Source organism: Anabrus simplex, chromosome 1 (genome assembly GCF_040414725.1).
Source record: "Anabrus simplex isolate iqAnaSimp1 chromosome 1, ASM4041472v1, whole genome shotgun sequence".
In the NCBI taxonomy this organism is placed as follows: domain Eukaryota; kingdom Metazoa; phylum Arthropoda; class Insecta; order Orthoptera; family Tettigoniidae; genus Anabrus; species Anabrus simplex.
The window spans coordinates 1,199,591,072-1,199,616,214 of record NC_090265.1 but is presented as its reverse complement, the minus strand read 5'-3'; the positions used below and the strand labels follow the sequence as shown (position 1 = coordinate 1,199,616,214).

At 39.2% G+C, this 25,143-nt stretch overlaps 1 protein-coding gene across 6 annotated transcripts in view; it reads right to left on the bottom strand.

Annotated features, from left to right (window-relative positions):
* Positions 1 to 206: 206 nt before the first annotated feature.
* Positions 207 to 25,143, bottom strand: part of LOC136877469 (uncharacterized) — an 86,656-nt gene continuing 61,719 nt past the window's right edge. For 2 of the 6 annotated variants that reach the window (XM_068228688.1, XM_067151540.2), the window contains 2 exons: positions 15,224 to 15,454; positions 5,251 to 6,548 (listed from right to left, as the gene is read on the bottom strand). In XM_068228688.1, the coding sequence (XP_068084789.1) occupies positions 5,385 to 6,548; positions 15,224 to 15,454 (1,395 nt within the window). In that variant the 3' untranslated portion in view covers positions 5,251 to 5,384. Of the gene's footprint in view, positions 861 to 5,250; positions 6,549 to 15,223; positions 15,458 to 25,143 lie in introns of those variants that run through there. The other 4 variants (XM_067151551.2, XM_067151560.2, XM_068228691.1 and 1 more) reach the window with 4 other exon arrangements.

The following is a 25,143-nucleotide window of genomic DNA, read 5'->3' as shown; positions in this document are numbered from 1 at the left end:
TGCTTCTGAGATAAACAGAGAGAAATCATTCACATAAGAAACTGGTAGCTGAAATCTTCAGCAAGTCATAAATTAAAGACAGTGTTCTATGATATAAATAAGAAATGTTATTAGAGTACTGAAAATCTCATTCCAACAATCGGGGATAAAGATTTTGTATTTTTAATTAAAACAAAATTTTTGATGAAAAGTTTAAGATGGTCCAAATTCGCCCCAATTTATGATATGATCCCAGACACACTACTTCTTTATAAAAATGCAGTTTATAAGGATATTGATTTTATACATGCTACCTCTTGAAACATTTTTCCAATTATAATTCATAACAACACACATTAGCATACAATAAAAATATTTTTGTTAAAACAATAAAATTTCATCAGATATGACTACAACAGTGTAATCTAATAGTTAAAATGTAAAACTAGGTGAAATAATATGATCTTGGATTAATACTGAAGCTTAATTCAAACCGAGTACTTCCATGGCTTTGTCTTGGATAAGAATTCACAAACGAGAGCATTCTGCTAATATCACTGTTCCATTCAGTATATATTTGATCTTCATATTATACTAGTCCTTGTTGATGAGTTACTACCATCAGCAGTTCTCTGTATATTAGAACCTTGTGGTTCAGGACGGTTGACCACTCTTCTCCACAATGCAATTAGTGTGTTGCATTTCATGTTCGACATGAAGATGAAGGTACCCTGGAGTCCATTTAAGACTACATATGGGTACCACAAAATTGGTTGGTCTAAAAACTCTGCCAAAATACCCATGATCCATCCAAGTCCCATGATGGTGAATAGCTTCATCAACATACAAAAGTGAATATAGTCTGATGATGTTTTACCAACCTGTACAGATTGAAAAATTACTAAATTAACAAAGTTTTTGCTTTTAAAATTATGCAAAGTTTTTACACAGTTAATATGCATCACAAAAAATGGTATGAAATAAGACACACTCAGATTCCTAAAAAAAGGCACAGTACTATGTCAGAATACAGTAGACTCTCAGATATCTGGCCTAATGTGGTGGAAGGTCAAGCCGGATAGGCTGGAGTTCTATAAATATTCTCTTCATACCCCACTCATTTATATATGAAAATCAAATTTTGTTAATACCGGTACTTTCTGACTTTACGTAGTGCATGCTAGTTATAAGTGTTATGTATGCATGTAGCCTACTGTAGTGCACATTTGATTAAACATTGGCACACCTCATCGTCAGCAGATAAGCCTCTCCACAAATGGTAATCTGGCTAATACCAAATAGTTTCTTCTACTGATCCAATCATCCATCACTAGCAATAAGTTCTGAATCATCTTCTATTTGTCACTGAAACTGCAATGTTTTTTCCTGCAATATTGGCCCAGTAACAGGCAAGCCTTTTCATCTTAAGTGTTCATGACACAAAAGTAATGCTTCCTCAACTTCCTTCAACATCCATTTTTCTTACTTTCATTCCACTTCTACTACCTTGGACAGCACACCACTTTTCAATTCCTGCTCTATTTTTCTTCCAGTCTTCAACTGTATTTTTTCCTACCCCTAACTCCAAAGCAATAGTCTTAGCTCTTACCCCAAAATCTAGTTGTCTCATAGAACATAGTTTCTCATCCATTGACACTAGAACTCTTTTTTCATTTATCACACATTTTGCAATCTTCGACTAAAACACAACAGAGTGCACAAAACAACAATTTACAAACATTCACACGTTGGGACATCCAATAAACAACTGACGAAACAAAGAACACCAGAGTGTCCAACAGAGCTGCTCTCTACATGTGTTCATTATTGTTTGTATGCACTGAAAGAGGGCTGTTCATTTGTTCAAGAGTTTTCTCCAATAATTTATTTAATACGAATGTATTAACAATACTGTACTGTACTTTACCATTGTGACTCCAAATGTGCCAGAAGCACAAGATATACATAAAACATTTTGAAAGACAACAAAGGATTATAGCAGGAGCCCGCTTGCGAAAGATTTGGAGAAGTATTTTACTGTAGTACACACTAAGTAGGCCGGTCAGTCATGAGCCGAATAGCCAAGAGTCTACTGTACTGACTATCAAGAAATGTTCATAATTATATAGGCTACACGTACTAAACATGGCAAGCAAAAAAAAAAAAGTTTATTTTATTTTATCGAGGGTCAAGGATCCTACCCAGGGGAAATTTCAGGAGAGGTATCAGTGATGAATCTGTGTAAGTCACTACTGGTAGAACAGTAAACGGAGGGTGGGGAATGGGGAATTGTAAAAGAGGACAGATGAGGTGAGTACAGTGAATCGTAGGAAAGGGAAACAGAGAGAGGACAAGGAGGAGGAAGTGGAACAGGGTTATAAGAGGGAGAGAAGGGAGGAGGAAGTAGGTTCTGCAACCGTGAGTGAAGATGAGGGAGAACAGGAGTGAAGGGCATCAAATCAGTTGGGTGGGGTTAAGGCACTGTCATGGGGTCTCTATTGTTAAGCAGGTGGGGTAAGTGTGTGGAGGAAAGGGAACCGGAGTAGAGTGTCATCCAGAAATTAGATTAAAGCAGATGTTGAGGAAGGTAGAAGGGAAGGAGAAGGTGGCAGTTTTACATGTTGGTACTAACAATGGAAGGCAAGCAGAAATAGATACCAACATAAGTGGGAATGTGTGGAATCTGGTTATGACTCCACAGGAGAAGTTCAGGGTAGCAGAGATTGTTATCAGTGGGATACTGACTGAAGGGTGATCAGGGATATTCAAGAGGCTATGGAGTGGATATACAGGAAACTGGGAATGAGATTTGTGCATTCTAATGGGTGGGTAGGGGATAGGGATCTGCGCTCAGGTGGCCTTCACTTGAACTACAGTACATGGGTATGCGTAAGTTGGGAAGTTTGTTTAGAGGGGTTATATGGAGGTAAATTCAGAGAAACTGGGTAGACTGGGGAGTGTGATAAGAATGCGGGGAGCTGAAAGTGAAGTACGCATGGATGACAAAACGTTTTTAGTGTTAAACTGTAGAAGCATTGTAAGAAACTAAACAGAATTAAGTTTATTGATATAACACTCTGGGGCGTAACAGCTTCATGACCAACATAACTGAGGGAAAAGTTCTGGGAAAGGAAGAGTGAGGAAGACCAAGGATCTTCATGATAACTGGTTCAATAGAAGGCAGTTCGGGTTAGGAAAGGTTATTCTACTGAAGCTCATCTTGTAGTATTCCAGCAAGATATAGCAGATATCGGATTCAGAAGGTTAAATGGACTGTATTGTGATGAAATTTTAAGTGTAAGGCCGATTTCCAAAGATAACAGACAAGTTTAAAACTAGAAAGACAAAGACACCTCCGTACAGGCCAAGAAGGGCCTTGGAGGAGTGGAAGGTGAAGGCTTCTACCATTGTTAACTGCGGTACGTGATTGGGTAGAGTGGTTGGCTCTACGCCCGGCCGCCTTTGCCCCCAGGAATTAACCTGGTACTCATTTCTGGTGTAGGCTGAGTGAACCTCAGGGCCATATGCACCTCCGGAAGTGGAAATCTCGTTTCTAAAATTTTACGACTTCCTGACGGGGATTCGAACCCACGTCCTTCCGGGCGAATTGAACATGCTTTTACCGCCTCAGCCAGGCAGCCCGTTTAAAACCAGAAAAAGCTGGAAACTATAAGATTTCTGGGGATATACTAAATAATTATTGAGCTTAAACAGAGGAATATCTGCTACTAGAAAGGCCTGACAAAGGTCTGAGAAAAACTGTTTAGCCTATTTCCAAAACACTCCACAAGCTGTTTTTGCATAGCAGAATTCGTATTAAGTTTCCTAGCGACTGACTCCCTATGTCTGGATGTGTGTATATGCTGCACTACCTGATACTGTTTTTCACAACCCTACTTTCTTCTCACATGCCTTACAATATAGTATTTTAGAATCTGTAGAAATAAATTCAGAAGAAAACTCTTCTTGGTAGCCTTTAAGGCTACCTGCACTACTTAATTTAGTTTTTGGCATGTTGTACACATTGTGAATATTAAACAACTATGTAGAAATACACTTAACACTTGCTCACATTCCACAACTCACACGTAATGCACTTAGCACTGTTAAGATTGACTGGGCTAAACAAAATATCCAATCAGCCACTACCAAAGCTCTGCCATTTCTGTTGTGAAAGACTGATTTGCCACATGAAGCCTTTGCACTGTGATTCCCAATAGTGTTAACAACTTACATAAAGGTGAAGTCGCTGCTTGGCCATGGAAAAGTAGCTAAATCCGTATACTAACAATGATAAATCAAATTTTAGTAGCTAAAAGTCTTAAAAATGTGGCTTATTTGCTATACAAGTAATACTGAATTTTCAATTTCTTGTAGCTAATCAATAACTCAAAACTGCTTGGTTTAGCATAAAATACCAAGATTAGCAACACTGATTCCCAAGCGTGTGGGAAACATTAAGTTTGCATCATAGAGATCGGGCCAGCTAAGAACACATCTCATCGTGCATGCGCACTTTGAACTATCCAACGTAGTGCATCCCCTCCTAACAGAGCTCCTGCTATAAGGACACTTCAGTGTACAAGTTACTCTTGTGCCTCGATGACAGAAGAGCACACTATCAACAACTGTCGCCGTTTGAGAGGGCTCGAATATACTGCTGCACATGTCTTATCTCCACAAAACTGCTGCAAAACTTGTTACGTCCAAATGTTTTTTTTGCAAAAAACATGGGTTTTATAAGTTAAATTTTGTGGATATTTTGTGGTATGATGACGCTTACTGTTTAATTACAAAATTTGAACCTCCTATCTTTGTTGCATAACAAATGACAGTTTTTTTGCGCTTCCTGAAAAATTTGTTTGTCTGCACATAACGGGTTTTGCAACTGTACGACTCATATGGTGGTCTCCTTTGGAGCTCTGATTGTAGAAGGCAGTACAGTGACGAAAGTGGATATTTTAATGGTGTTATTGGCTTTCATAGATGTCAAGGTCCAGAGCTTTGCCGGTTTGAACCCCACTGTCAACAGCACTGAAGAAGGTTTTCTGTGGTTTTCCATTTTCACACCAGGCAAATGCTGGGGCTGTACCATAATTAAGGCCATGGTAGCTTCCTTCCCATTCCTAGCCCTCTCCTATCCCATCATTGCCATAAAACCTATCTGTTGATGCAACGTAAAGCAAATTTTAAAATAAAAAAGCAAGTTTTGTCTTGGCATGGGTTTCTTTACTTGTTAGTAACTTTGACCCTGGTCTCCTATTTCAGTTCACTTAAATGGTGATTGAGCCAGGATTACATTCCAATCATTGAGCATTAAGAGTGAAAACCTTAACCTGCTACACCACAATATTTTAATAGGAAATAATCTGTGGTAATCTGTACCTAATTCATAAGAAATAAAGTCATACATATCCAAACGAAAAAGAGAAAAAGTAATTCATTGTGTGTAAACCTACCCGTCTTGTCCCTCGCAAGTTTTCTGCTTGGATGGATTCAATATAACACCTGTTTTCTTGCTTGCGGTGCAGCTCATATATGGTTGTCAAGAACAAGATAAGATTTATGAGTAATAATAGAGAGACTGGTGTTACAAAGAAAACTGCTAGTCCATTTTTATTCCCAAACCAACAGTTGCCTCCAGATCCAAATTCTGGTCTCAGATAGCATGGTAGAAGAGAAGTATAATTAGCCACTAAAGCACACGATGTCATGATTGCAGGAATGCCCAATGCAAACATTGCATACTTATAATGAGTAGTAACAGACTTTCTGATACATCCAACTGAAGCAGAAAATGTACGCCAGATGTCAACACTTATGATGTTCATCCAAAGAAAGGCTGAAAGATAACCAAAGTATAATACTACAGCAAATGCTATACAGATTTCTTGAGAAATACTAATTATAGGGTTTATACCGACTAGAAAAGCAAGCTGAGCCAAGAGCAAAGTTCCTGATAGGGCTTGTAAATTTTTCCCGTGAAGATTCTTTGGTCTGGATGTGAGTAAGTGAAATGTAAGACAAATCACAGATATTGAAAGACAAATAATTGTAAGATAACCTTGTATGAGATCCATGCGAGCAAAATTAGCTTGAAACATGTCGCAAACTTCACTTCTACCTCCAGACATGAGCATGTATTTTCCAGGAGGGAAGAGATAACCAAAATAGCTTGAACGAGGAATAAGAACCTTCAAATAACCATCATGTAAAGTAAACTCTCCAGGATTCAGTACTATTCGAGAGCAAGTTTCATTGAAACTGTCCTTCTGGATAAATCTTGAAGATGTAATTTGTACACAGCGGCTTCTTTGGTTCTGCATCCATTGAGAATAAGAAGAGTCATGCATCTGACAGCAAGAGTGAAGAACATCCCACACTCCAACTGGAAGACGACAGGACTTACTTTCCATATACCAGGTGAAGTCCATTACAAGTCGCAGGGAAGGTGGAGGATGGACGACAGTCTCTTCCACATTACGCGTAGTGGTACTGGAACCATCAAAGCAGCTCAGTTTTTTGATGTCCAAGCCACTACACAAAGCACAGTGAGGGTTCTTGTATACCTGGAGAGAAACAAAGCACAGTATCAGACATGATTGTCCTTGAATTGATAGAAAGTATTTTGATGTAAACCTTCTTGATGTTATGGTTTAGATATAACTGGATGGGTAGAGAAATGACATACAACTTGAGCATGTAATTTCCAAAACTTTCTTAAGCTTATTGCACTGAGTCACTGCAGCCATGATGGCTCATTTTGGGTTTTGGTTAAATACCCAACTGAGAAAAAAAAATTATTGCCAGAGAATGAGATGCTTAAATGCCAGATTACTAGCCTGAAGAAACGTTTGCTCATTGAGCCAGTCAAACAGGCTCTCTCTTTTAAATATTCTTAAATGCCTATCAACTATATCAACATTTGCCTGTAATTAACAAGGGAAGGGCCTAGTAGTTGTCACCAAGGACAGAATGAGACTATTTTGATCATGTCAAGGATCATAAACAATGACTCCTTGCAAATTTTTAACCGCTCTGGAGCACTGGTACAGATGGGAGGTGCAGGATCATAGGTGTGCATGTTCCATCTGATCTTGCTTCTCTGCTGACTGGAAACAGTAGAGGAAATTATGTTATCTGTAAGTGTAACTCATTCACATTTGAGACACGGGGATGCCATTACTTGTTATTTGTGGTACAGGGTCTTCTCATATAATGAGAAAGGCAGTAACTTGGAAATGTTGGTGGATTTATTTAGAACTTCAGAATATAACCTACAAGATAAGGATATTTAATTTTTGAATAAGGAAAGAAATGGCTTTTTGAAGAAGTTGTCACAGAGTGCAAATCACCACAGCTGTAAACAGTGCTTGCCACCTCTCATAAAACTGCAGCACACTTCACAAAAGAGCTGCACCAAATTATTTTAAAATAATGTCAGCACTGGAAATTTATACCTAAGTATCATGTTTTAGTTAGAAAATTATATTTTCTTGACCTGAGGTCATAATATGCACAAATTTTGCTGAACTTTCATCACACATTTATTCAACGACAATGTATAATGTCAATAAGAAGTTGGTATAGTAACAATCAGTCAACCCAGTTTCGAGTGAGCTCTCTTTGCACGAAGTTAATAATAGGCTTATCAGTTGTGCAATGTTATTTTTTAAAATTTTATATGAAGAGATTCTGATTTAATTTTGTTTGTATATTTTTCTGCATGTATTAAAATAAATTATTATAACTGAGACTTCATTATCACTTATGAGGTATGGTTTTATAGTTATTGAAAAATGAAACCAATTAATGTGAAGTATGAACATCTCAGTGGTGCACAACAAAACAAGAAGCGAGAGTTAGAAAAAGCGTCAAACAATTTCATGAGAAATATCTTTTCTCCTCAAAGTTCTAGTGTTAGTGAAACTGTTAAGCAGACCCTACACGGTCAATAATACTGATCAGTAATACTGAGTCAATAATACTGACAGTATGCATCAATATTGTAGCGACATTACATGATCATTATTACTGTCAATATTTTGGTCGGTACTTGTGCACTTGCTTACCATTGCGGTATTCTCACTTTACAAATAAAAAATCAATAACCGTCAATATGGAATGAGATTCATAACATACAATTGTGGTATTCTATCAAAATGGATCGCAAATGACGGGCATGTGTGGTTATCACATTAGCACTCTGCACGAAACCTGGTGTTAAATGTAAACGATGGGTTAAAGATTGGCTTAAGAAAAGAGAAGAGCATTCTCATGTGAAGTTGTTGAGGGAAATACAATATACCGAAGGAGAAGATTATCAGAACTATCTCAGAATGAGTGAGGGTATTTTTGCAAAATTACTAGGAATGGTAGAGCCTTTTCTAATAAGGCAAAACACAAACATGTGGACCTGTTTATCAGTGGCAGAGAGATTAGCAGTGTGAGGTATTTTGCAACTGGTAGAAATTTTGAAGATTTAAAGTTTTCCGCTATAATGTCACCAGTTTCCATCAGTACAGCAGTTGTGGAAACATGTGAAGTATTGTGTTATGTTTATTCTGGCAGGGTTTCATATAGCTCAATAAACTTTTGCAATAGGCCTACTTGGCGGTTTCACAAGCACCTCTACTTGGCCTTGGTGAGGAACGCATTTGTCTTCCATCGCTGCTCTGTTAATACTGACAGAAATAATGACGAGCGCATTCACACGGTCAGTATAACTGTCAGTATCCCCACCACTCTACAGTACTGACGCTCGCAGATCAGGAAATCCAGATCTGCTTCAGTACTGGCCTTCATTCCATCATTCCAGTCCACACACGATCAGTATTACTATCAATATTTTTTGGTACTGACAGTTTTATTGACCGTGTAGGGTCTGCTTTATGGATGATACTCCCTCTTGTACCACAGACATGTTTTTTTTTAAGCAAACAGTGATATAGAAATACAAGACAGCAGTTGTGAGAGTGAGAAAGAAGATTGTGACCAAAAAACACCATTAGCCTGTCACTATAGGCCTGTCACTATTAGTTAGTATTCAAATGATCATGCAGATTATGAGTTAGATGTAGATAATTAAATGAAAAAGTTCATTGATGGACAAAATCCGTATCAGCCTGTGGGTCCTTTCCCCAAACATGCTAAACAGCATAACAGATCATTTTCCAATAAATATTTTAAAATGTTCGGAGTCTCCGTGGCTCAGACGGCAGCGCGCCGGCCTCTCACCGCTGGATATCGTGGTTCGAATCCCGGTCACTCCATGTGAGATTTGTGCTGGACAAAGCGGAGGCGGGACAGGTTTTCTTCCGGGTACTCCGGTTTTCCCTGTCATCTTTCATTCCCGCAACACCCTCCATTATCATTTCATTGCATTTATCACTCATTAATAAATCACCTTGGGAGTGGCGACCCCATTGTAATAACAGCCTATATATGTTTCATTCATTACATCCCTGACCCGGTCAATGACTGGAAAACAGGTTGTAGGTTTTCATTTTTCATTTTAAAATGTTCATATTGACAGGGCAAAGAATTTGGAGAGAAGGTTGTGTTATTCATCTAAAAATGACTCCGTTTATTATAAACCATGTTGGCTCTGTGGAGGACAAATATTTTTACCTTGGAGGGAAGGGGTCTGAGATTGGAGATGGTTAACGAAAGCTGTAGTGTGACACAAAACTAGTTACACACATTTGAATGCATGCATTGTTTTTAATTCATGACATAAGAAAAACTGAATGGACTCAGAACTAAAGAAAAGTGAGAATGTATGGAAACAGATCTTTGACCATATTGAGATTGTGACATTAACAATGGCATCCAATAATCTAGCATTACAGGAACATAGGGAAGAAACTGGAAAATCAGTGGAAATTTCTTAGCAGTAACTGAACTGCTCACAAAGTACGGTCTTATGTTACACACTCATAAATAAACCAAAATACACTCATCAGTACCTAAACCCTTTGGTTCAAAATGAGTTAATGAATATTCTATCCCGTGCAGTTGTAAAATAAATGATGACATTAAAGATGTCCCTTTCTTTCTATTATTACAGATACAACACAGGACATAACAAAAAGAGATCAATTAACTTGTACAGGTAAGTTACAATTTCACATGATTTAACCAGAAAGCCTTGTAACGTGAAAAGATTATCGTGAAATATAGTATCAAACTGCAACAGGAATAGAGAAGGAAATACTCCATGGAATAGACAAAGTGACCATTATTAACTAAATGCCGTCGTCAGGGGTACGATGCTTGTGTCAGGCATACACAAAGGTGTCAAAATCAGAATTCGACAAATACAAAGAACTGCAAAGTATGTTGTTGCTAGTTGCCTTATGTCGCACCGACACAGATAGGTCTTATGGCGATGATGGGACAAGGAAGGGCTAGGAGTGGGAAGGAAGCGGCCGTGGCCTTATTTAAGGTACAGCCCCAGCATTTACCTGGTGTGAAAATGGGAAACCATGGAAAACCATTTTCAGGGTTGCCAACAGTGGGGTTCGAACCTATTATCTCCCGAATACTGGATACTGGCCGCACTTAAGCGACTGCAGCTGTCGAGCTCGGCTGCAAAGTATGTGCATTGTGCAGTGCATAATTAAAATCTAGTACTTAAGCATACTGCATGTGGAATTCAAGAAGTTAGGATCTTTTATGATACAGTGAAAATTCATATTTTCCTCAGTCAGACTATTAACTCAGCAGAAATGGCTGGCCATAGTCAACATTGTAGGCCTACTACAAGGAATAAAATTGAACATATATTATGGGGTAGTCAGAGTGAATTGGGCAGTGATGTAGTTTTAGAAAATTAATAAATTTTATTTACTAGCAGTGAAAATTATAGCAGCATAACAAAAAATTTCACGCGACAGTGATGACGTGTTTGAAAGTTATGATGATAATGAAGTCCATCCTGCCTACAAAAAGACATAGGAAGGTGGCTGGGAATGGAGTAAAACAGGTGATAAACCTGATGATGATGATTATGATGATTGTTGTTTAAAGGGGCCTAACATCTAGGCCATCGGCCCCTAATGGAACGAAATGAGACTAAATGGAATGACAAATTAAAAATCCAAAATCCTCCACTGACCAGAATTCAAAACATGAGGGCAAAGAATGAATGGATGGATATGATTTTAAAACAATCAGTGGATCCGAGCCGCAATGCCCCACTTTCACAGAAACTGACATGAAACAATAGTATTACTGACCAAGAGACTGCGTCTATAGCATAATACTGAATCAATGATGCTTTTAGTCTAAAAGGGTCCAAAATCCAAGTCATCGGCCCTTCATCATGGTACTTATTGATAGGAAAGTAGAACCATGGTATTTGTCATGTTGCGGTACTAATCAAAAGTAGCATAGATTTGCGGCATTCCACACGGTATGGTACTACTCACAGGTAATAAAATTTGCACATGGAATACAGACCTATGGTGTTCATTGCAAGTTATGAATCTCATTCCGTATTGACGGTTATCACTTTACAAAAGAAAATATTTATAAAATTCTCCTATCAATACAATTCAAGTCATCTGTTAGATGAAGCAAAGTCTATACATGTTTCAGCCTAATCTCAAGGCCATCTTCAGTAGTAAAACAAATATTACATAATATACAAACAAATTAAAAAACGTAATGATGTGAAGTGACAGTGATCATGATAAATATGGTGTTCATCACATATGTGTACTAAGCATATGGACCCGCACTATCCCGTGGTGTTCCTCATATAGTGGGTACTAACCATAGGCAAGCCAGAACCATGGTGTTGCTCCTAAATTGGTACTAATCACAGGTACTGTAGAAGCCGGCAACACACTTTGTTGCTACTAATCACAAACCTATTTGGTACCTAACATAGTAGAACTACATGCAAGGAAAAGCAACCTATGGTGTTCCCCACGTAGTGGTACTAATCACAAGCAGTTTCATGGTTCTAATACAATCATCCCTTGGTCGCCCCATTAGTTGCCTCTTACGACAGGCAGGGGATACCGTGGGTGTATTCTTCGTCTGTATCCCCACCCACAGGGGGTTGTGTGTTTGGTCCGCAAGAGGTATTTTATTTCTCTCAAGTCCACCGACAAACCAGTTAGGACCCTCCTATCCGCCACCTGGGACGCGCCACGTGGGAGCATCACTTCTCCCCCTGCTACGCCAGCATAGTAGGTTCGTGGAGGTGATAAACCATCCAATTATGATTTTATATGAAATTTTGGAATAAAACCCATCATGAACAGGACCCTCCCTCCAGATCCCACCCCACTACACATTTCTCAACATGTGATTCACAACTCTTTATGGGATGAGATAGCTACGGCAAGAAACAGTTTTGCTGATTTATTCACAGAAAAAAATATCAACTCACCCTTTATGAGTTCACTGGGAACATTTCACAAGACATAACCGTAAACCATGCCATGACTGTGTTGAAAGCAAGACCAGCAAGAAAAGTGGCCATGACCTTAACGTACAGCCTCAGCATTTGCCTGGTGCGAAAATTGGAAACCATGGAAAAACCACCTTCAGGCCTGTCATTAGTGGGGTTTGAACCCACTATTTCCTGAATGTATAATGTTAACCATTTATTCAAAATTATTTTTCCCACAATTTCTAAATGTTGCTTCCAATGAAGAGATTCACAATGCAGCAGTGGTTCTTCAAAATGAATATGGCTAAGATTTATCCAGCAAATTCCCAGACTAGGTTTCATAAATACTTTGAAAAAAGCCTCAATAACCTCTGTATATGGAAAATTCAATTGAACCTGCTAGTGTTCCAGACTTATGCATGGCATTTTACCTGTGACTATTCCCGTTACTGGTTTTTTCAGCAAAACAATCATTTTCAAAGCAAAAACTTATAAAAAACAACTATCTACAAAATTCTATGACCCAAAGACAGACTCTGTAAACTCAGCCTCATCAGTGAAATCAACACCACTTTCACATCACAGAAGGCATGCCGCGTGGTCCATTTTCACTAAAGTTTAATGCGAGTACAACAGACAGCAGATAGAAGGAACTTATATGCTTATTGATACTGAATTTCAGTCACTATCAGTGGCAGCTTGTGCTGAGTTATGTTGGTAGTTCTGCTCTGTAACGCCCAGTATGTTGCAGTAAGTGTAACAGAAAATCTAAATTCGTATTGTATACGGGAAGTGCTGTCTGAGCTCGTGTGCATCTGTCCTCCAATCCCACAGAAATGCCTTTCTCCATGTCCTATTAGCTTTGAAGTTCCCAAACATCTACAGAAAAAATACAGGTAAACATACATCTCAATTTGTAAGATCCCAGTTTTGAGGGAAATTACTATATAAATAACTGACTCGTACAAAAAAGTTGTAAACCACAAAAAAAGCCTTTCTTCAGCTTTTCGAAAAAATGTTGGTCTAGTATCGACACACTCATATTTACAGAGGTTCCAAGACTTGCACACATCTTTGGAAGCTGACTTTCACAATGGAGGTAGAACATCATCTCATGGTACTAACTTTCCGGTTTTCATTTTCATGATTATGTAACTCCAAAAAATTCACTATTATGGAGAAACATATTCACGATTACTTGTAGGCCTAAAAACTTGCTCATTTGCTTCATACAAGAGATTATGGTTTCAGTCGTTGGATAAAATTATGCTTAAGTCCTGGCTATTTACACAAAAGATAAATATACGTACCCCCAATCTTAAAGTACACTGAAATCGAAACCGACTTTCAACCTATTAGGTTGTGTTACGTACATTTAGTATGTGGGATCCGAACTCACAACCTCCCGATTTCGCGTCGGTTGCTCTACCAATTGAGCTATAATAGCTATAATAGCTCAATTGGTAGAGCTTGGTATCTTGTTGGCCATTTTTGTTCTGTACTTAACATCTCTTCAACACACACTAAATGTACGTAACACGACCTAATAGGTTGAAAGTCGGTTTAGATTACAACGCGGTCGTGAAAATTCAATATTCATTAAAGTACATTGTTTGAAGACTTAACATGAACTGTAAATTGATTTTGTTTTACTTAATCCCAACTGAACCCCGTCCTCTTTTATCATGCATTTCTCCTGTATTTAAGCATTTTGGACTTTTTTTCTACTGAACAGAAGCATCACGACAATACTCTAGTATCTGAAAATGTTGACATGTAAGAATTTTAAGCCATATCAATATTCACACAGTTTTTAATGTTCTCTGTTTACCTTGATTGAGTACAGTGGAGAGAGCTTTTTGTCAAACAGCCGAGATTACAACATGCTCTGTTCGCTGCAGTGATTCTCTCACAGACAGTGCGCTGGTGCTACCTCTAGTGTATTATTTTCTAACTCTATGGTTACAGATCCTAACAAGGATGCCAGATCACCAATATCTGAATTCGTATTGATCTTGTTTTTGATCAGTATGAAGGATGGGATCGCTGCATATTATATCTTTCATTCTGGTGGTTCTGCAGCTCTGCAGATCATATCATGAAACCGCGCCTGGTCACTATAACACAAATTTAATTCTTAAATAAAATTGGTTTGTTTGTTTGTTTTGTTTGCTTGCTTGCTTGCTTGCTTGCTGAGTGCTCAGTCCAAAGAGTGGCTGGGGTCTCAGTCAGATGTACTAAGCCAGGAATATCTCTGAAGATAGTGTGGCCAGTCCTTTTTCTCTGCTCCTTATATTCTCAGCCTGGCAACACGAGCCAGGTATGGCCCTGTTCCAAGCCCCCACCAGTGTCTTAAATTCATGGTGGAGCTAGAAATTGAACCCAGGATCTCATGGTTGTTACTTCAACAGCTTAGCCATTACACCAAGGGTGCAGTCAAATAAAATCAAACATTATTTTTAATAATCTTACAATAATGAATAATCCCTTTGTTTATATAACTTGACAATATATTGCATTATTTTCTACCTGCTGTAATTTAATTTATATTAGTTGTTTGTAGGTTTTGCATTTCATTAGAGGGTGCCTGCAAGTTAAAACATGCGAGATTTACAAAAGCAAAATATTTGTGTATCAACTCAATTATTTACAAAATAATGCCTGCATATCTATCACTCGATTCTATGGTAAACAGTTTCATGACTTTTGATTCATGCCAAGATTCAAAATCACTTTTAAAATATCTAGTTTTACAACCAAAAATTACCGTTTCTAAGCTAAAACAAGTGGATAGATGTATGTATGAAATGTGATAATCAAAACCTCAATACTCCTTACCTCTATTTCACCACGAGACTCGACATAATGAGCGTATGACCGACAAAGTTTTGCAATAGTGGTGTTTTGCCAATCCAGAGGGCAGCTACTCACAGCTGGAATGCAAGGTCTTTCCCAGGGTTCTGCTGCATTCATTGTATCTGATGTTTGAAGTTGAGCTTGAAGTACACAGATGGAGTCCTCATAAAACCAAGTGAGATCGCCTGGCAAATAGATGCCGAGAGTCAGCACCTACTGGAACATGTTAGCAGAATTAATGAAAATAGCCTTCAACTATTGTCAAAGGACATCCATTGCATAATCAACAGCCAAAGTGTGAGTCTATGGCTTGAAATGTATGTGAAGAAGAAAGTAAGATTTCTAAGCAGTGAGGAGATGGAACAGTTCAGTCAGGTTGGATAAACAAGCCATACAGACGAGAGGAAGACATGGTATAATAAGTACTGTATACTCATTGACAAAAGTGTGTGTGCCAAGAAAGAACCATTGGATTCAAATTAAATTAAATTATTGTGTACGTTTAGAAGGAAGATGGATTGCGATATTGTTGCTTCGCAACTATCTTTCATCTGTCTGCACTGAGGACATCTTTAGTATACTTGATCAGAATCCCTCCTGCTGTTGGATCTGTTTGAACCCATCTCACAAAAGATCCTTCATTCCAGTGATCTGTCATTATCATCCAGGACTAGTCCACCGCAAAAGGTACCCTCATGCTTATATTGCTTTCAATATTGCTGTGAAGTCCGAACTGCCCAAATGACAGGCAATTTGGCGCACTGCCCATTGTGCCTCCCACTGTCTTATATGGTTTATCTCAAGCTCCGTCAGTTGTTTATATGGCATCTGTCATCTTGTAGGTATGTTTATCTCTCGTGGATCGAACCTGACAACAATATTCAGAAAGAAAATGGATGAGGTCCGACACTTTGAAAACTTAAGGCTTTGGAAAAAGAAAGACAAGGGCCACAAAGGACATGAAAATGAAAGAGACTAAGCCTTGGAAACCTAATACCATCGGAGTTGGAAAAGAACAAGAATTGACCATGGGAGGTTGGATAGGATAGATGAAAAGCGAGGTGCCTGTAACAAGTAAGTGGAAGCAAAGTCAGGACTCAGCTAAGGGCCCCATAGTCTCCAACCCATGTTCCCTAGTTATGAACCCCTGCGGTCCTTTTTAGTCTACTCTTACAACAGGCAGGATGGATGTTATTATTTCGCCCCCACCCACAGTGGGTGTTTGGGGGGGGGGGGAAGGGCCCAACAAGAATCGTGCATGCCATATCGCACGCATTTTTCTGAGGGCCATTCAAGTAAGTGATACACCCCCCATGCGGCATCACATAAAACTTTAATAATGAGTATCATTGGCATAGTTATCTAGTAGTTCATCCTCTTGAAACAGTCACTCATCACCACCCATGTTTTATTGGGCAGATGCATGTTACTCCCAGAAATCCAAAATATATATAGGTACAGACATCATATGCAAGTGAATAATGTCCTTCAGACAAGAGAGTTCAGGCAGGGAGTTAGACCAGGGAAGAAGTAAACACCATTCTTGTTGAACTTGTTGAATAATTTTTAACATTTCTTCATTTAGGAATAGGTAACAATGCTGAACACCTCTGAACAATGTTACAGTAACTTGCCCGCACATTAACTCACTAGGAATCTTCATATTGTCATCACCGTGACAGTCAGTTTATTGTTCATTGCTAACGATGAAGGAATCGACAAAAACTGTACAATCAGCTGCACCATTCCAGTAAATCTTAGGATATTATGTCACAGTGCTTGGCTACCTCTTTCAATCTGGAGATCAAATCGCAGTTTAGAGATATGGTGAGAATGGTGGGTGCTTAAGAACATCTCATTTTCAGTGTAATAAATGGACCTTGACAGCTTTATTTGTGCAGGCCATAGAATTGATGAGCATGATGTTCACATTGCAAAACAATTCAAGCCGCTTATCTCCAGCTGCGCACCATGGATATGCGGCATATTACTTTACATTTTTTGTTTCACTATGCACCAAAAAATGGCACAATATGACTTCCTGGATGTCATGCTTCAACCCCAGTTGGAATGCTGTACTTCACGAAGTACACGCAGACCAACAAGGCCACCAACCAGGACCGTCGACCACCAACCAGGGTGAAGTGGACGCAGACCCAGGCCTACCAGGAAGGGCCTGTTACCTGGGTGCAATGCAGGAAAGCACCCCTGACGGCGGACGGCAGCACAGCAGTGGAGGACAATGCCCCCTGGCGTTCGGAGGCTACTATCCAGGCCCAGCCTGCCAACGTGTCTGTCAAGCTGCAGACATCGATGTGTGCCCCACAGGACAGGGAATGCAGTCGGGTGTCAGCATCGACTGACGCCACCGCCGCCAGCCAAGAGGGAGAAGATGGCGATGCAGCAGGACCACTCACTACCCAGAGGTTGCCAGACCGGGAGGAGGGCCACCAGGACGAGGCCTCTTTCCCTGCCGAGAAGAGATCCCCAGGAAGAAGACCCTGCCCCTGGACCAGGAGAAAGAAGAAGACTTAGGCTCACCAGCAGGAGGCCGCCCAGCTGCAACCCAGGACAGCAGCCGACCGAGGAGCCCATCAGGAGAGGATCTCAGCGGGTAGCGGCATTCAGGTGAGATTGAAACGTCCCCCATACCAGCTCTTGCAGTGTTTCTGCTATTTGAGGTGGGGCCACCAGCAGGAGAAGTGTGGGCTCTTAGTGAGGTGCAACCATTGTGGGAATGATCACCACTACACGGTCTGCACAGCACTTAAAGAGGTACCAACTGTGCAGGGGGCCACCCGGCCTCTCATTGCAGTTGCCCTGTTTATCGGGCCATGGTGCGGGCAGAGAGGAAGGAAGCCTGACGTCATGACCCACTCCCATCCAGGAGGACCTCGCCCAGGCAGGCTTGGCCTCATTCTCCAGTATCGGAGACTGGGTACGAGGGACTCAAAGGAGGTGGCAATGTGCAGCGGGCCCTAGTGGTACTTAACGCATGGCTCTGTCACCGGCAAGGCTGCCCTAGTTACAGTAGTGCCCTGACAACTGGAATGGCGAGATTATGGTTCATGACTGGTGCATGATCCCTTTTCTCAACTAACACAAACACCTGGACCTATCCAGAAACCACATCCTTGCATGTGCTATCAAAATTTGTCAGGTTTTACATGTAGGCTCTTTCTCTTTTCTGCCTATGTGTTTTTTCCTGACCCTTAATACCACACCTTAATACCACCTTACCAACACAAACCTTGCCTGGTAATGCGTCTGACGTGCAAACAGGCAGGTACTCCTGTAGTACCTTTCCCACTCTTCCCTGCTGTCTCTTTTCTACTTAGAAATTAATAGCATGTCAGAGGCAATGTAGATTGAGTCGATTGCCACGCGGGGGAGCGGCTTCGGGGCCCCCGGAATAAAAAAATAAAAAATGTCCATGTCAGTCAACTAAGTACCACAGTCGAGGCCAGACGGTCGACTGATGGTCCTATATCGTCGTAATGTGAAGTAAGGGTTCGGTTCGCGTCAATTGTTTGACAAATTCTGCGTGCTAAGAAAAGTGCGATAATCTGTGTCGGACTTAGAAATACTCATCACCATTCGCGAGTGATAGAAAACTTTCCAAAGCGAATTTAAATAGTTCAATTTAACTTGTATTTCAAGTGACTAACTCTTTCTCAGACCAACCCAAGTGTTGTTAGAATTTTTCTTATTGTCTTACGAGTGTAACATTTCTTCGAGTGATTGAAATATTTTGAATAACTCAGTATTCACATTCTAAGGTAATATGAATATTTCTCCGATAATAAACTTCGAACTTTGCGTTTAGTTTCATCAAGTGATTAAAATATTTGACTACGTATAACATTACAATTGAAATCAGGATTTTTTGAGTGAATAACATTCCAAGTAGTACTTTGTGAATTGTCACGACTTTGTGATTACTCCATTAAACTTGTGTTTTGAGAGTGGGGGACATTTCTCGCGTATTTCATGAACATTCTTAAGATTGATAGAACTTGTGTCTGTAAATAATAGTTACCTTTCGTATAAGTCGAACCAAGGACTGGCTTTGAACAGATTATATTTGTGTTACGACGTTGCTTGTAGTTAAGTGTATTGAACGGAACTAAATTCACGAGATAGAAATCTTCATTGATAATTTACTGAAGTGATTAATTTCAAGTTGGTTGAAAACTGTGTGAACTTATAATCACCGAGTGAAGTAGGTACTTAATTTTTTTCCAAATATAACTTTATTCTTAGGTCGATTTTATTAACATTCGACAGTGATAAGTGACAATTTTGCAATTTCCTAAGTGGCTGTCTTGCATTACGAGTTCAGTTTCATTTTACATTCGGCTCGGTCTAATAACATTTTCAACTGTATAACTCAGTTGCGTCTTCAACTCTAGTAACATTGAACCGTATTTAATTTCTCTCAAGTGATTGATTTGCAAACGCGATCAAATTTCATTGACAATCTGTCGTGTGGAATTCATTAACTAATTATTTGAGTGTACAATCTACCAATGTAGTGATTCGTTTTGAAGCCGTTGCTATTAATGATTTTGTCAATGCAGAAGCCATTTGCCTAACCAAATACATCTCGGGCACAAGCACTTTGCCGTGATCTATCTCAACGTCTGCAAGAACTTCTAGACCTAGAATTTCGAGAACTTCGAGACCTCCATCGGAAGTCGATCCAGGGGTGAACGAGTATAATAGCAGGACCGCAGTGGATATTACCAGCTCAGACCAAGGAGTGGGCATTCTCAAAATCTTCTGTACAGATGTGATATGAAATCTAACATTTATTTTGTTAATAAATTCATCAGCAATTTTAAATGACCCATTATACTTATTTCATGCAAACCTCTCCTTCTGTGTAATGCTTCAGTTAAAAACCGGACACACCTTGTGTCAATCTCATACTCAGCTAGCCAACCATATCAGTAATTACGGTTACAGTACAGATATCTGCAAATGGTTATGAGGGTGTTTAAGGGTTGTAGTAAGGATGTACAGGAGAGGGCATATAAGTCTCTGGTAAGACCCCAACTAGATTATGGTTTCAGTGTATGGGACCATCATCAGCATTACTTGATTCAAGAACTAGAAACAATCCAAAGAAAACCACCTCGATTTTGTTCTGGGTGATTTCCGACAAGAGTAGCATTTAAAAAATGTTGCAAAGTTTGGTCTGGGAAGACTTATGGGAAAGGAGACAAGCTGCTCTGCTAAATGGTATGTTCCGAGCTGTCAGAGGAGAGATGGCGTGGAATGACATTACTAGACGAAGAAAGATCACAATATGAAGATAAAGTTGGAATTCACGAGGACAAATTGGGGCAAATATTCGTTTATAGGAAAGGGAGTTGGGGATTTAAATAACTTACCGAGGAAGATGTTCAATGAATTTCAAATTGCTTTGAAATAATTTAAGAAAAGTCTAGGAAAACAACAGATAGGGGAATCTGCCATCTGGGCGACTGCCCTAAATGCAGATCAGTAGCGATTGATCACGTAGCAAAAATCAGATAACATCGAAAAAACCTCGAAAAATGCCTGAGTTGTCAGACGTATCTGCCTGAGCGCTAGTTCAAACTGCCCACAGAACTTAGCAGCATACATTAACTTACTAAGAATGATCAACGGCATTCATTGCCTAAAACGAATAACAAAAGGACGCATTCCTTATTGCGCATCTACACAGCGTGCTTATATCGTGATGAAGTGAATTTCCTAGTTTATGTATTTTCGTTCTTATAACCCTTCTGTTCTTATGCAATATTTAAATTCGGCGAAGGAGGCCCTAACTTCCTTAATTCTAGCTTATGTTCAAAATTTAAATTCCCACTACGGTACTACTTAAAATGCTACTTACAGAATTCATCTTTGTCTTCTTAAATTAAGACCGTAACACTTGTTGTAGTTTTCAACTAGACAGATAAAAATTAAGCACGTGAATGAAGATATCAACACGAGATATAAATACTGAAGGTATAATGTATACGGCTATTAAAGTAAAATGGTGCTGTAGTACCGGTATTGAATACTTGCACTACCTACACTAGAATGGCACTTACGCACACATTAACAGGCTAACAACTACTGCAAACACTATGGCACTGCACTGTTAACGACAATCGGGGAAACAAACAGTGCACGCCCAAATTTCATTCGTCTTGCCCGTATTCAAAGGGTTAAGACTTATTTAACAATCTGACCAACCTAAAAATGGTGCCGTCATCTGATGATTACATCTTAAATATTTTACCTTCTCTCTAGAAATTAATTGTTTCAGTATTCAATATAATAAAATTCATTGCTTTGTAAAATGTTTTAGAATTAATCTCTAACAACAGTTAATGTAAGACGTGGGGGGTGGGGTTAAAATCCTAGGAACATTGTAAAGTGGTTGGCGATATTGCTGCGGGCTCTGCTGGACAGAACATACACCCACCTGCACTCTTCCTTCCCCTCACAAGTCCATAGCGTATTTCCAGGCTCCTCCCACACCCCGCACACTTGCTAAACTCTTGGAACCTACTGAGGGCTCTCCTGCCAGAGCACGACGGCCTCAAGACTAAGGAGAAAACATCTGAAGCCCTTCATGCACCAACCACCACTTCAGTGGGTGAATGTTACAGATGATTTAACAGCACTCACTCTTGTCCTGAATCCCTTTTTTATTCCAGTAAATGCATGCGCCCCATCTGTATATATACCAACCTAGGCCTATTTCGTTCATGAAAGATTATTGTATGTGAAAAAAAAAAAAAAAAAAGAAATTAATAAGAGAGAAAATATCCTCTCCTCTGTTGTAGAACTTAACAAAATAAAATTCTCGCGGATATCATCGTGACAACAGCGAGCTAATACAAGAATTTGAACATGATTCACAATATTCATGCTTTCATCAAATTGCAAGGCGAATTTTAGACTGTCATTTGTACTTTTATATCAGAGGACACTGCATGAGAACGCCGAGCCACTATGTCTCCTAACAGCGGTATAGTCTTCAGAATCTAGCCATACTTTTCTCCATGCATGATTGCGCATATCTTTACGGCTTCAGGAAGAAAACATTTCTCACCAAATAGTACATATCTTCAATACATTTTCCCGCATGCAGTACTCGTCTATTGTTTATTTCGAATAATAAATAAATCTTCCTGTCCTCTCAATTCACAGAAGAGTAATTTCTGGATGGAAATTATAGCTTACACCATGAGCCTTCTCTGCGATATTATGCTTCTTGTGTACGACTTAATTATAGTTAAACAAGTTCTCTCAACTGAAACACTGGTTGAAGGAAAATACTAAAGAAAATAATGTACAGTAAATGTTTCCTAGAACACCATTTTTATGTTCATGACACCGTTTAAATCACTATGCTATGGAAATAGATCTTTACACTTCATTAGCGTATAGAAGACGTACGCTAATTCATTTTTCAAACAGTTAAACTTGTTAAAAATGGTTGGGTAGTAAAGCAATAGATTTTGAAAGGCAATTGAAAGAAATTCTTTTCCTTTCTCCCCCTGTTAATTGTTAGGGGCGTTGTAGGCCGCTCAATTGTCTTAGTCTGTCCATACGCGAAACTAATGTCTCTCGCAAAATACACTGTACAGTTGAATGGATTCATAATATCCTATCGTAGACAGTTTACAAATTACGCGCAGCACGCTGTAATTATACATCACTATAATTGAGGGATTTCTCGAAAAAACAACGTTAATCCGAAATGATACATTTTCAGTCAGTGGTGCTACCTGGACAGTAGATGTTTTTTCTCTTTGCCTCCGCAATCCAGGTGAGTCCAGGTATAGAGTGAGAGGAAATAAAATGACAAGGGAACAAATAGCTCTGTTTCCTTCTACCCGAAAGGCCACAGTTCGGTCTAGCAGTGACCTGAGAGGCATTGTAATCTAGTACAGAAAGAATGGCGATGAGCTTGAAAATCGAATATTGAAAGATATTCTAGGGTGTATTATTATTAGTTGGGCTCGGAAGTTGAAGGCCTGTAAATTGCTTGAAGAAGACCTGTAAAAAGACCTAAAAATATCCAAAAGGAACTAAAACTGACAAAAAAGGACTTAAAATGATCCAAATGAATTCATTTTAGTTTTAATTACATTTTAATAAAGGAATATAATGTTTTAAAACTACGAAATTGTGGTGATATGCAACATACTGTACAGTGCGAAAGTATATGAATGAAATGCTTCCTTCTTTCAGACATTATATACATATTTTAGATTAAAATAATTTGAAACGGAAACTCTGTATTTATTAAAAATGTATTTGGAGAATTTAGAATGAACAATATTTACCACCTAGAATAAATTAATTCAGCGAACCCGCAATGGGCATCCTCGAGAAAGAAATTGAAATTAGCACAACTAGAATCATATTTGGCTTAACCACACCAGGCAGAAACTGGAATTTGGAAACCTTACCTCAATTGGCATTGCAGAATATCACACTCATTTTCAGGTTTTTAGGTGTAAAGGACCGTCGGTTTTTAGACGGCACATTGTGAAACATCGAGAAACTTCTTTCCATATCAACGGATGTTGGGTGCATACTTGAAGCAAGTGAGATCTCGTCGTGAAAATTCCTATTCAAAACATATCAAAATTTTCTCCTTTCAATATTTCACTTATCTCTGATATCTGTTGTATTCAAACACTAATTTTTTCACTGATTTTCCAGTTTCACCTTCACATTGTTCTGAGTGTTGCTGTAGATTACTTATCCTAGAGAGTAATAAAAGGTTTCATTACTTTATTCAATGTACTGTAAGGATGTCATTAAATGAGAAAAATTACTGTTATTATAAGGCAAATTGCCCTTGAACTGAGGTTTAGCCATTAGATCTTGTAACATGGTTATGGAAGCAGCATCTTCCCTATCAAAAACTTAATCACGTCAAAATGATTGCTGTAAGAAATGCAAGCGCTTAACTACTTCTGAAATGTTTTCATTCCTCCCCTGAAGGGGGAGATGTATCTTTTAGACCGTGACGCCGTCTCTCGGGCTGGGAGATTTGTTTCGGTGAAGAAGATGCTCGGAGAAGGTGAGGAATCAAGTACTCCACCGTGCCAGAACTGGTTTCGGAGGTAGAAGTATGTCAGAGGCATTCTCATAAAAATGGCGCACTGTAGTCGGGATTTTTTTAAAAAAAACTTTAACGTTGTACACTACCTTGTCAATATCTTGAAAACTTTTAGCACTTCTTCACTCACTCGATGTAAAGCATACACGAGGCAGGTTGGATGAACCAGCTTTGGATAAAACGCTTTAATTGCCTTTATGATGTATGGCACCGCGCCAGTGAGAAAAAAGCAGAACATTGTCATGCTTTATTCCCTGTGGGCACAAGAAGAGGCAAATCGTTTGGTGATTCGCTTTCTCCAGGATGTCCTTTGGGAGGAGAAATATTTTCTCAGGCTTGTCCTCTAACGTACCAACAATCACATATGCAATGGAGTGACCCACTTCATCACTTGTTTCGTCAATGGACACAAGAATTGACACTCGCAACGTAGTCGCGAATTTATTCAACCGTGTCTTCATAGCGGCGGTGCACGTACTCCTTTCGGAGGGTAGACTCGTCAGGAATGTTCAGATTTGTATACTGTTCTCCAAAAATGGTTTGAAAGATTTATTGCTTATCTTTGCCAACGGGATACTTGCTCTAACTAAGGCACTGCAATGGTCTTTCTAAAACGGATACTTGGAATATTCGCTACCACTTTGCCCTAACAGAATCTGCGATTTGTTTTTCTCCGCGGCCCAGAAATTTGCTGTCATGTGTTCCTCACACCCAACGTGCTGTTGGACATACAGTAGAACCGCTTTTCTGCACTAACTTTTACCTTGCAATATTTTCAGAA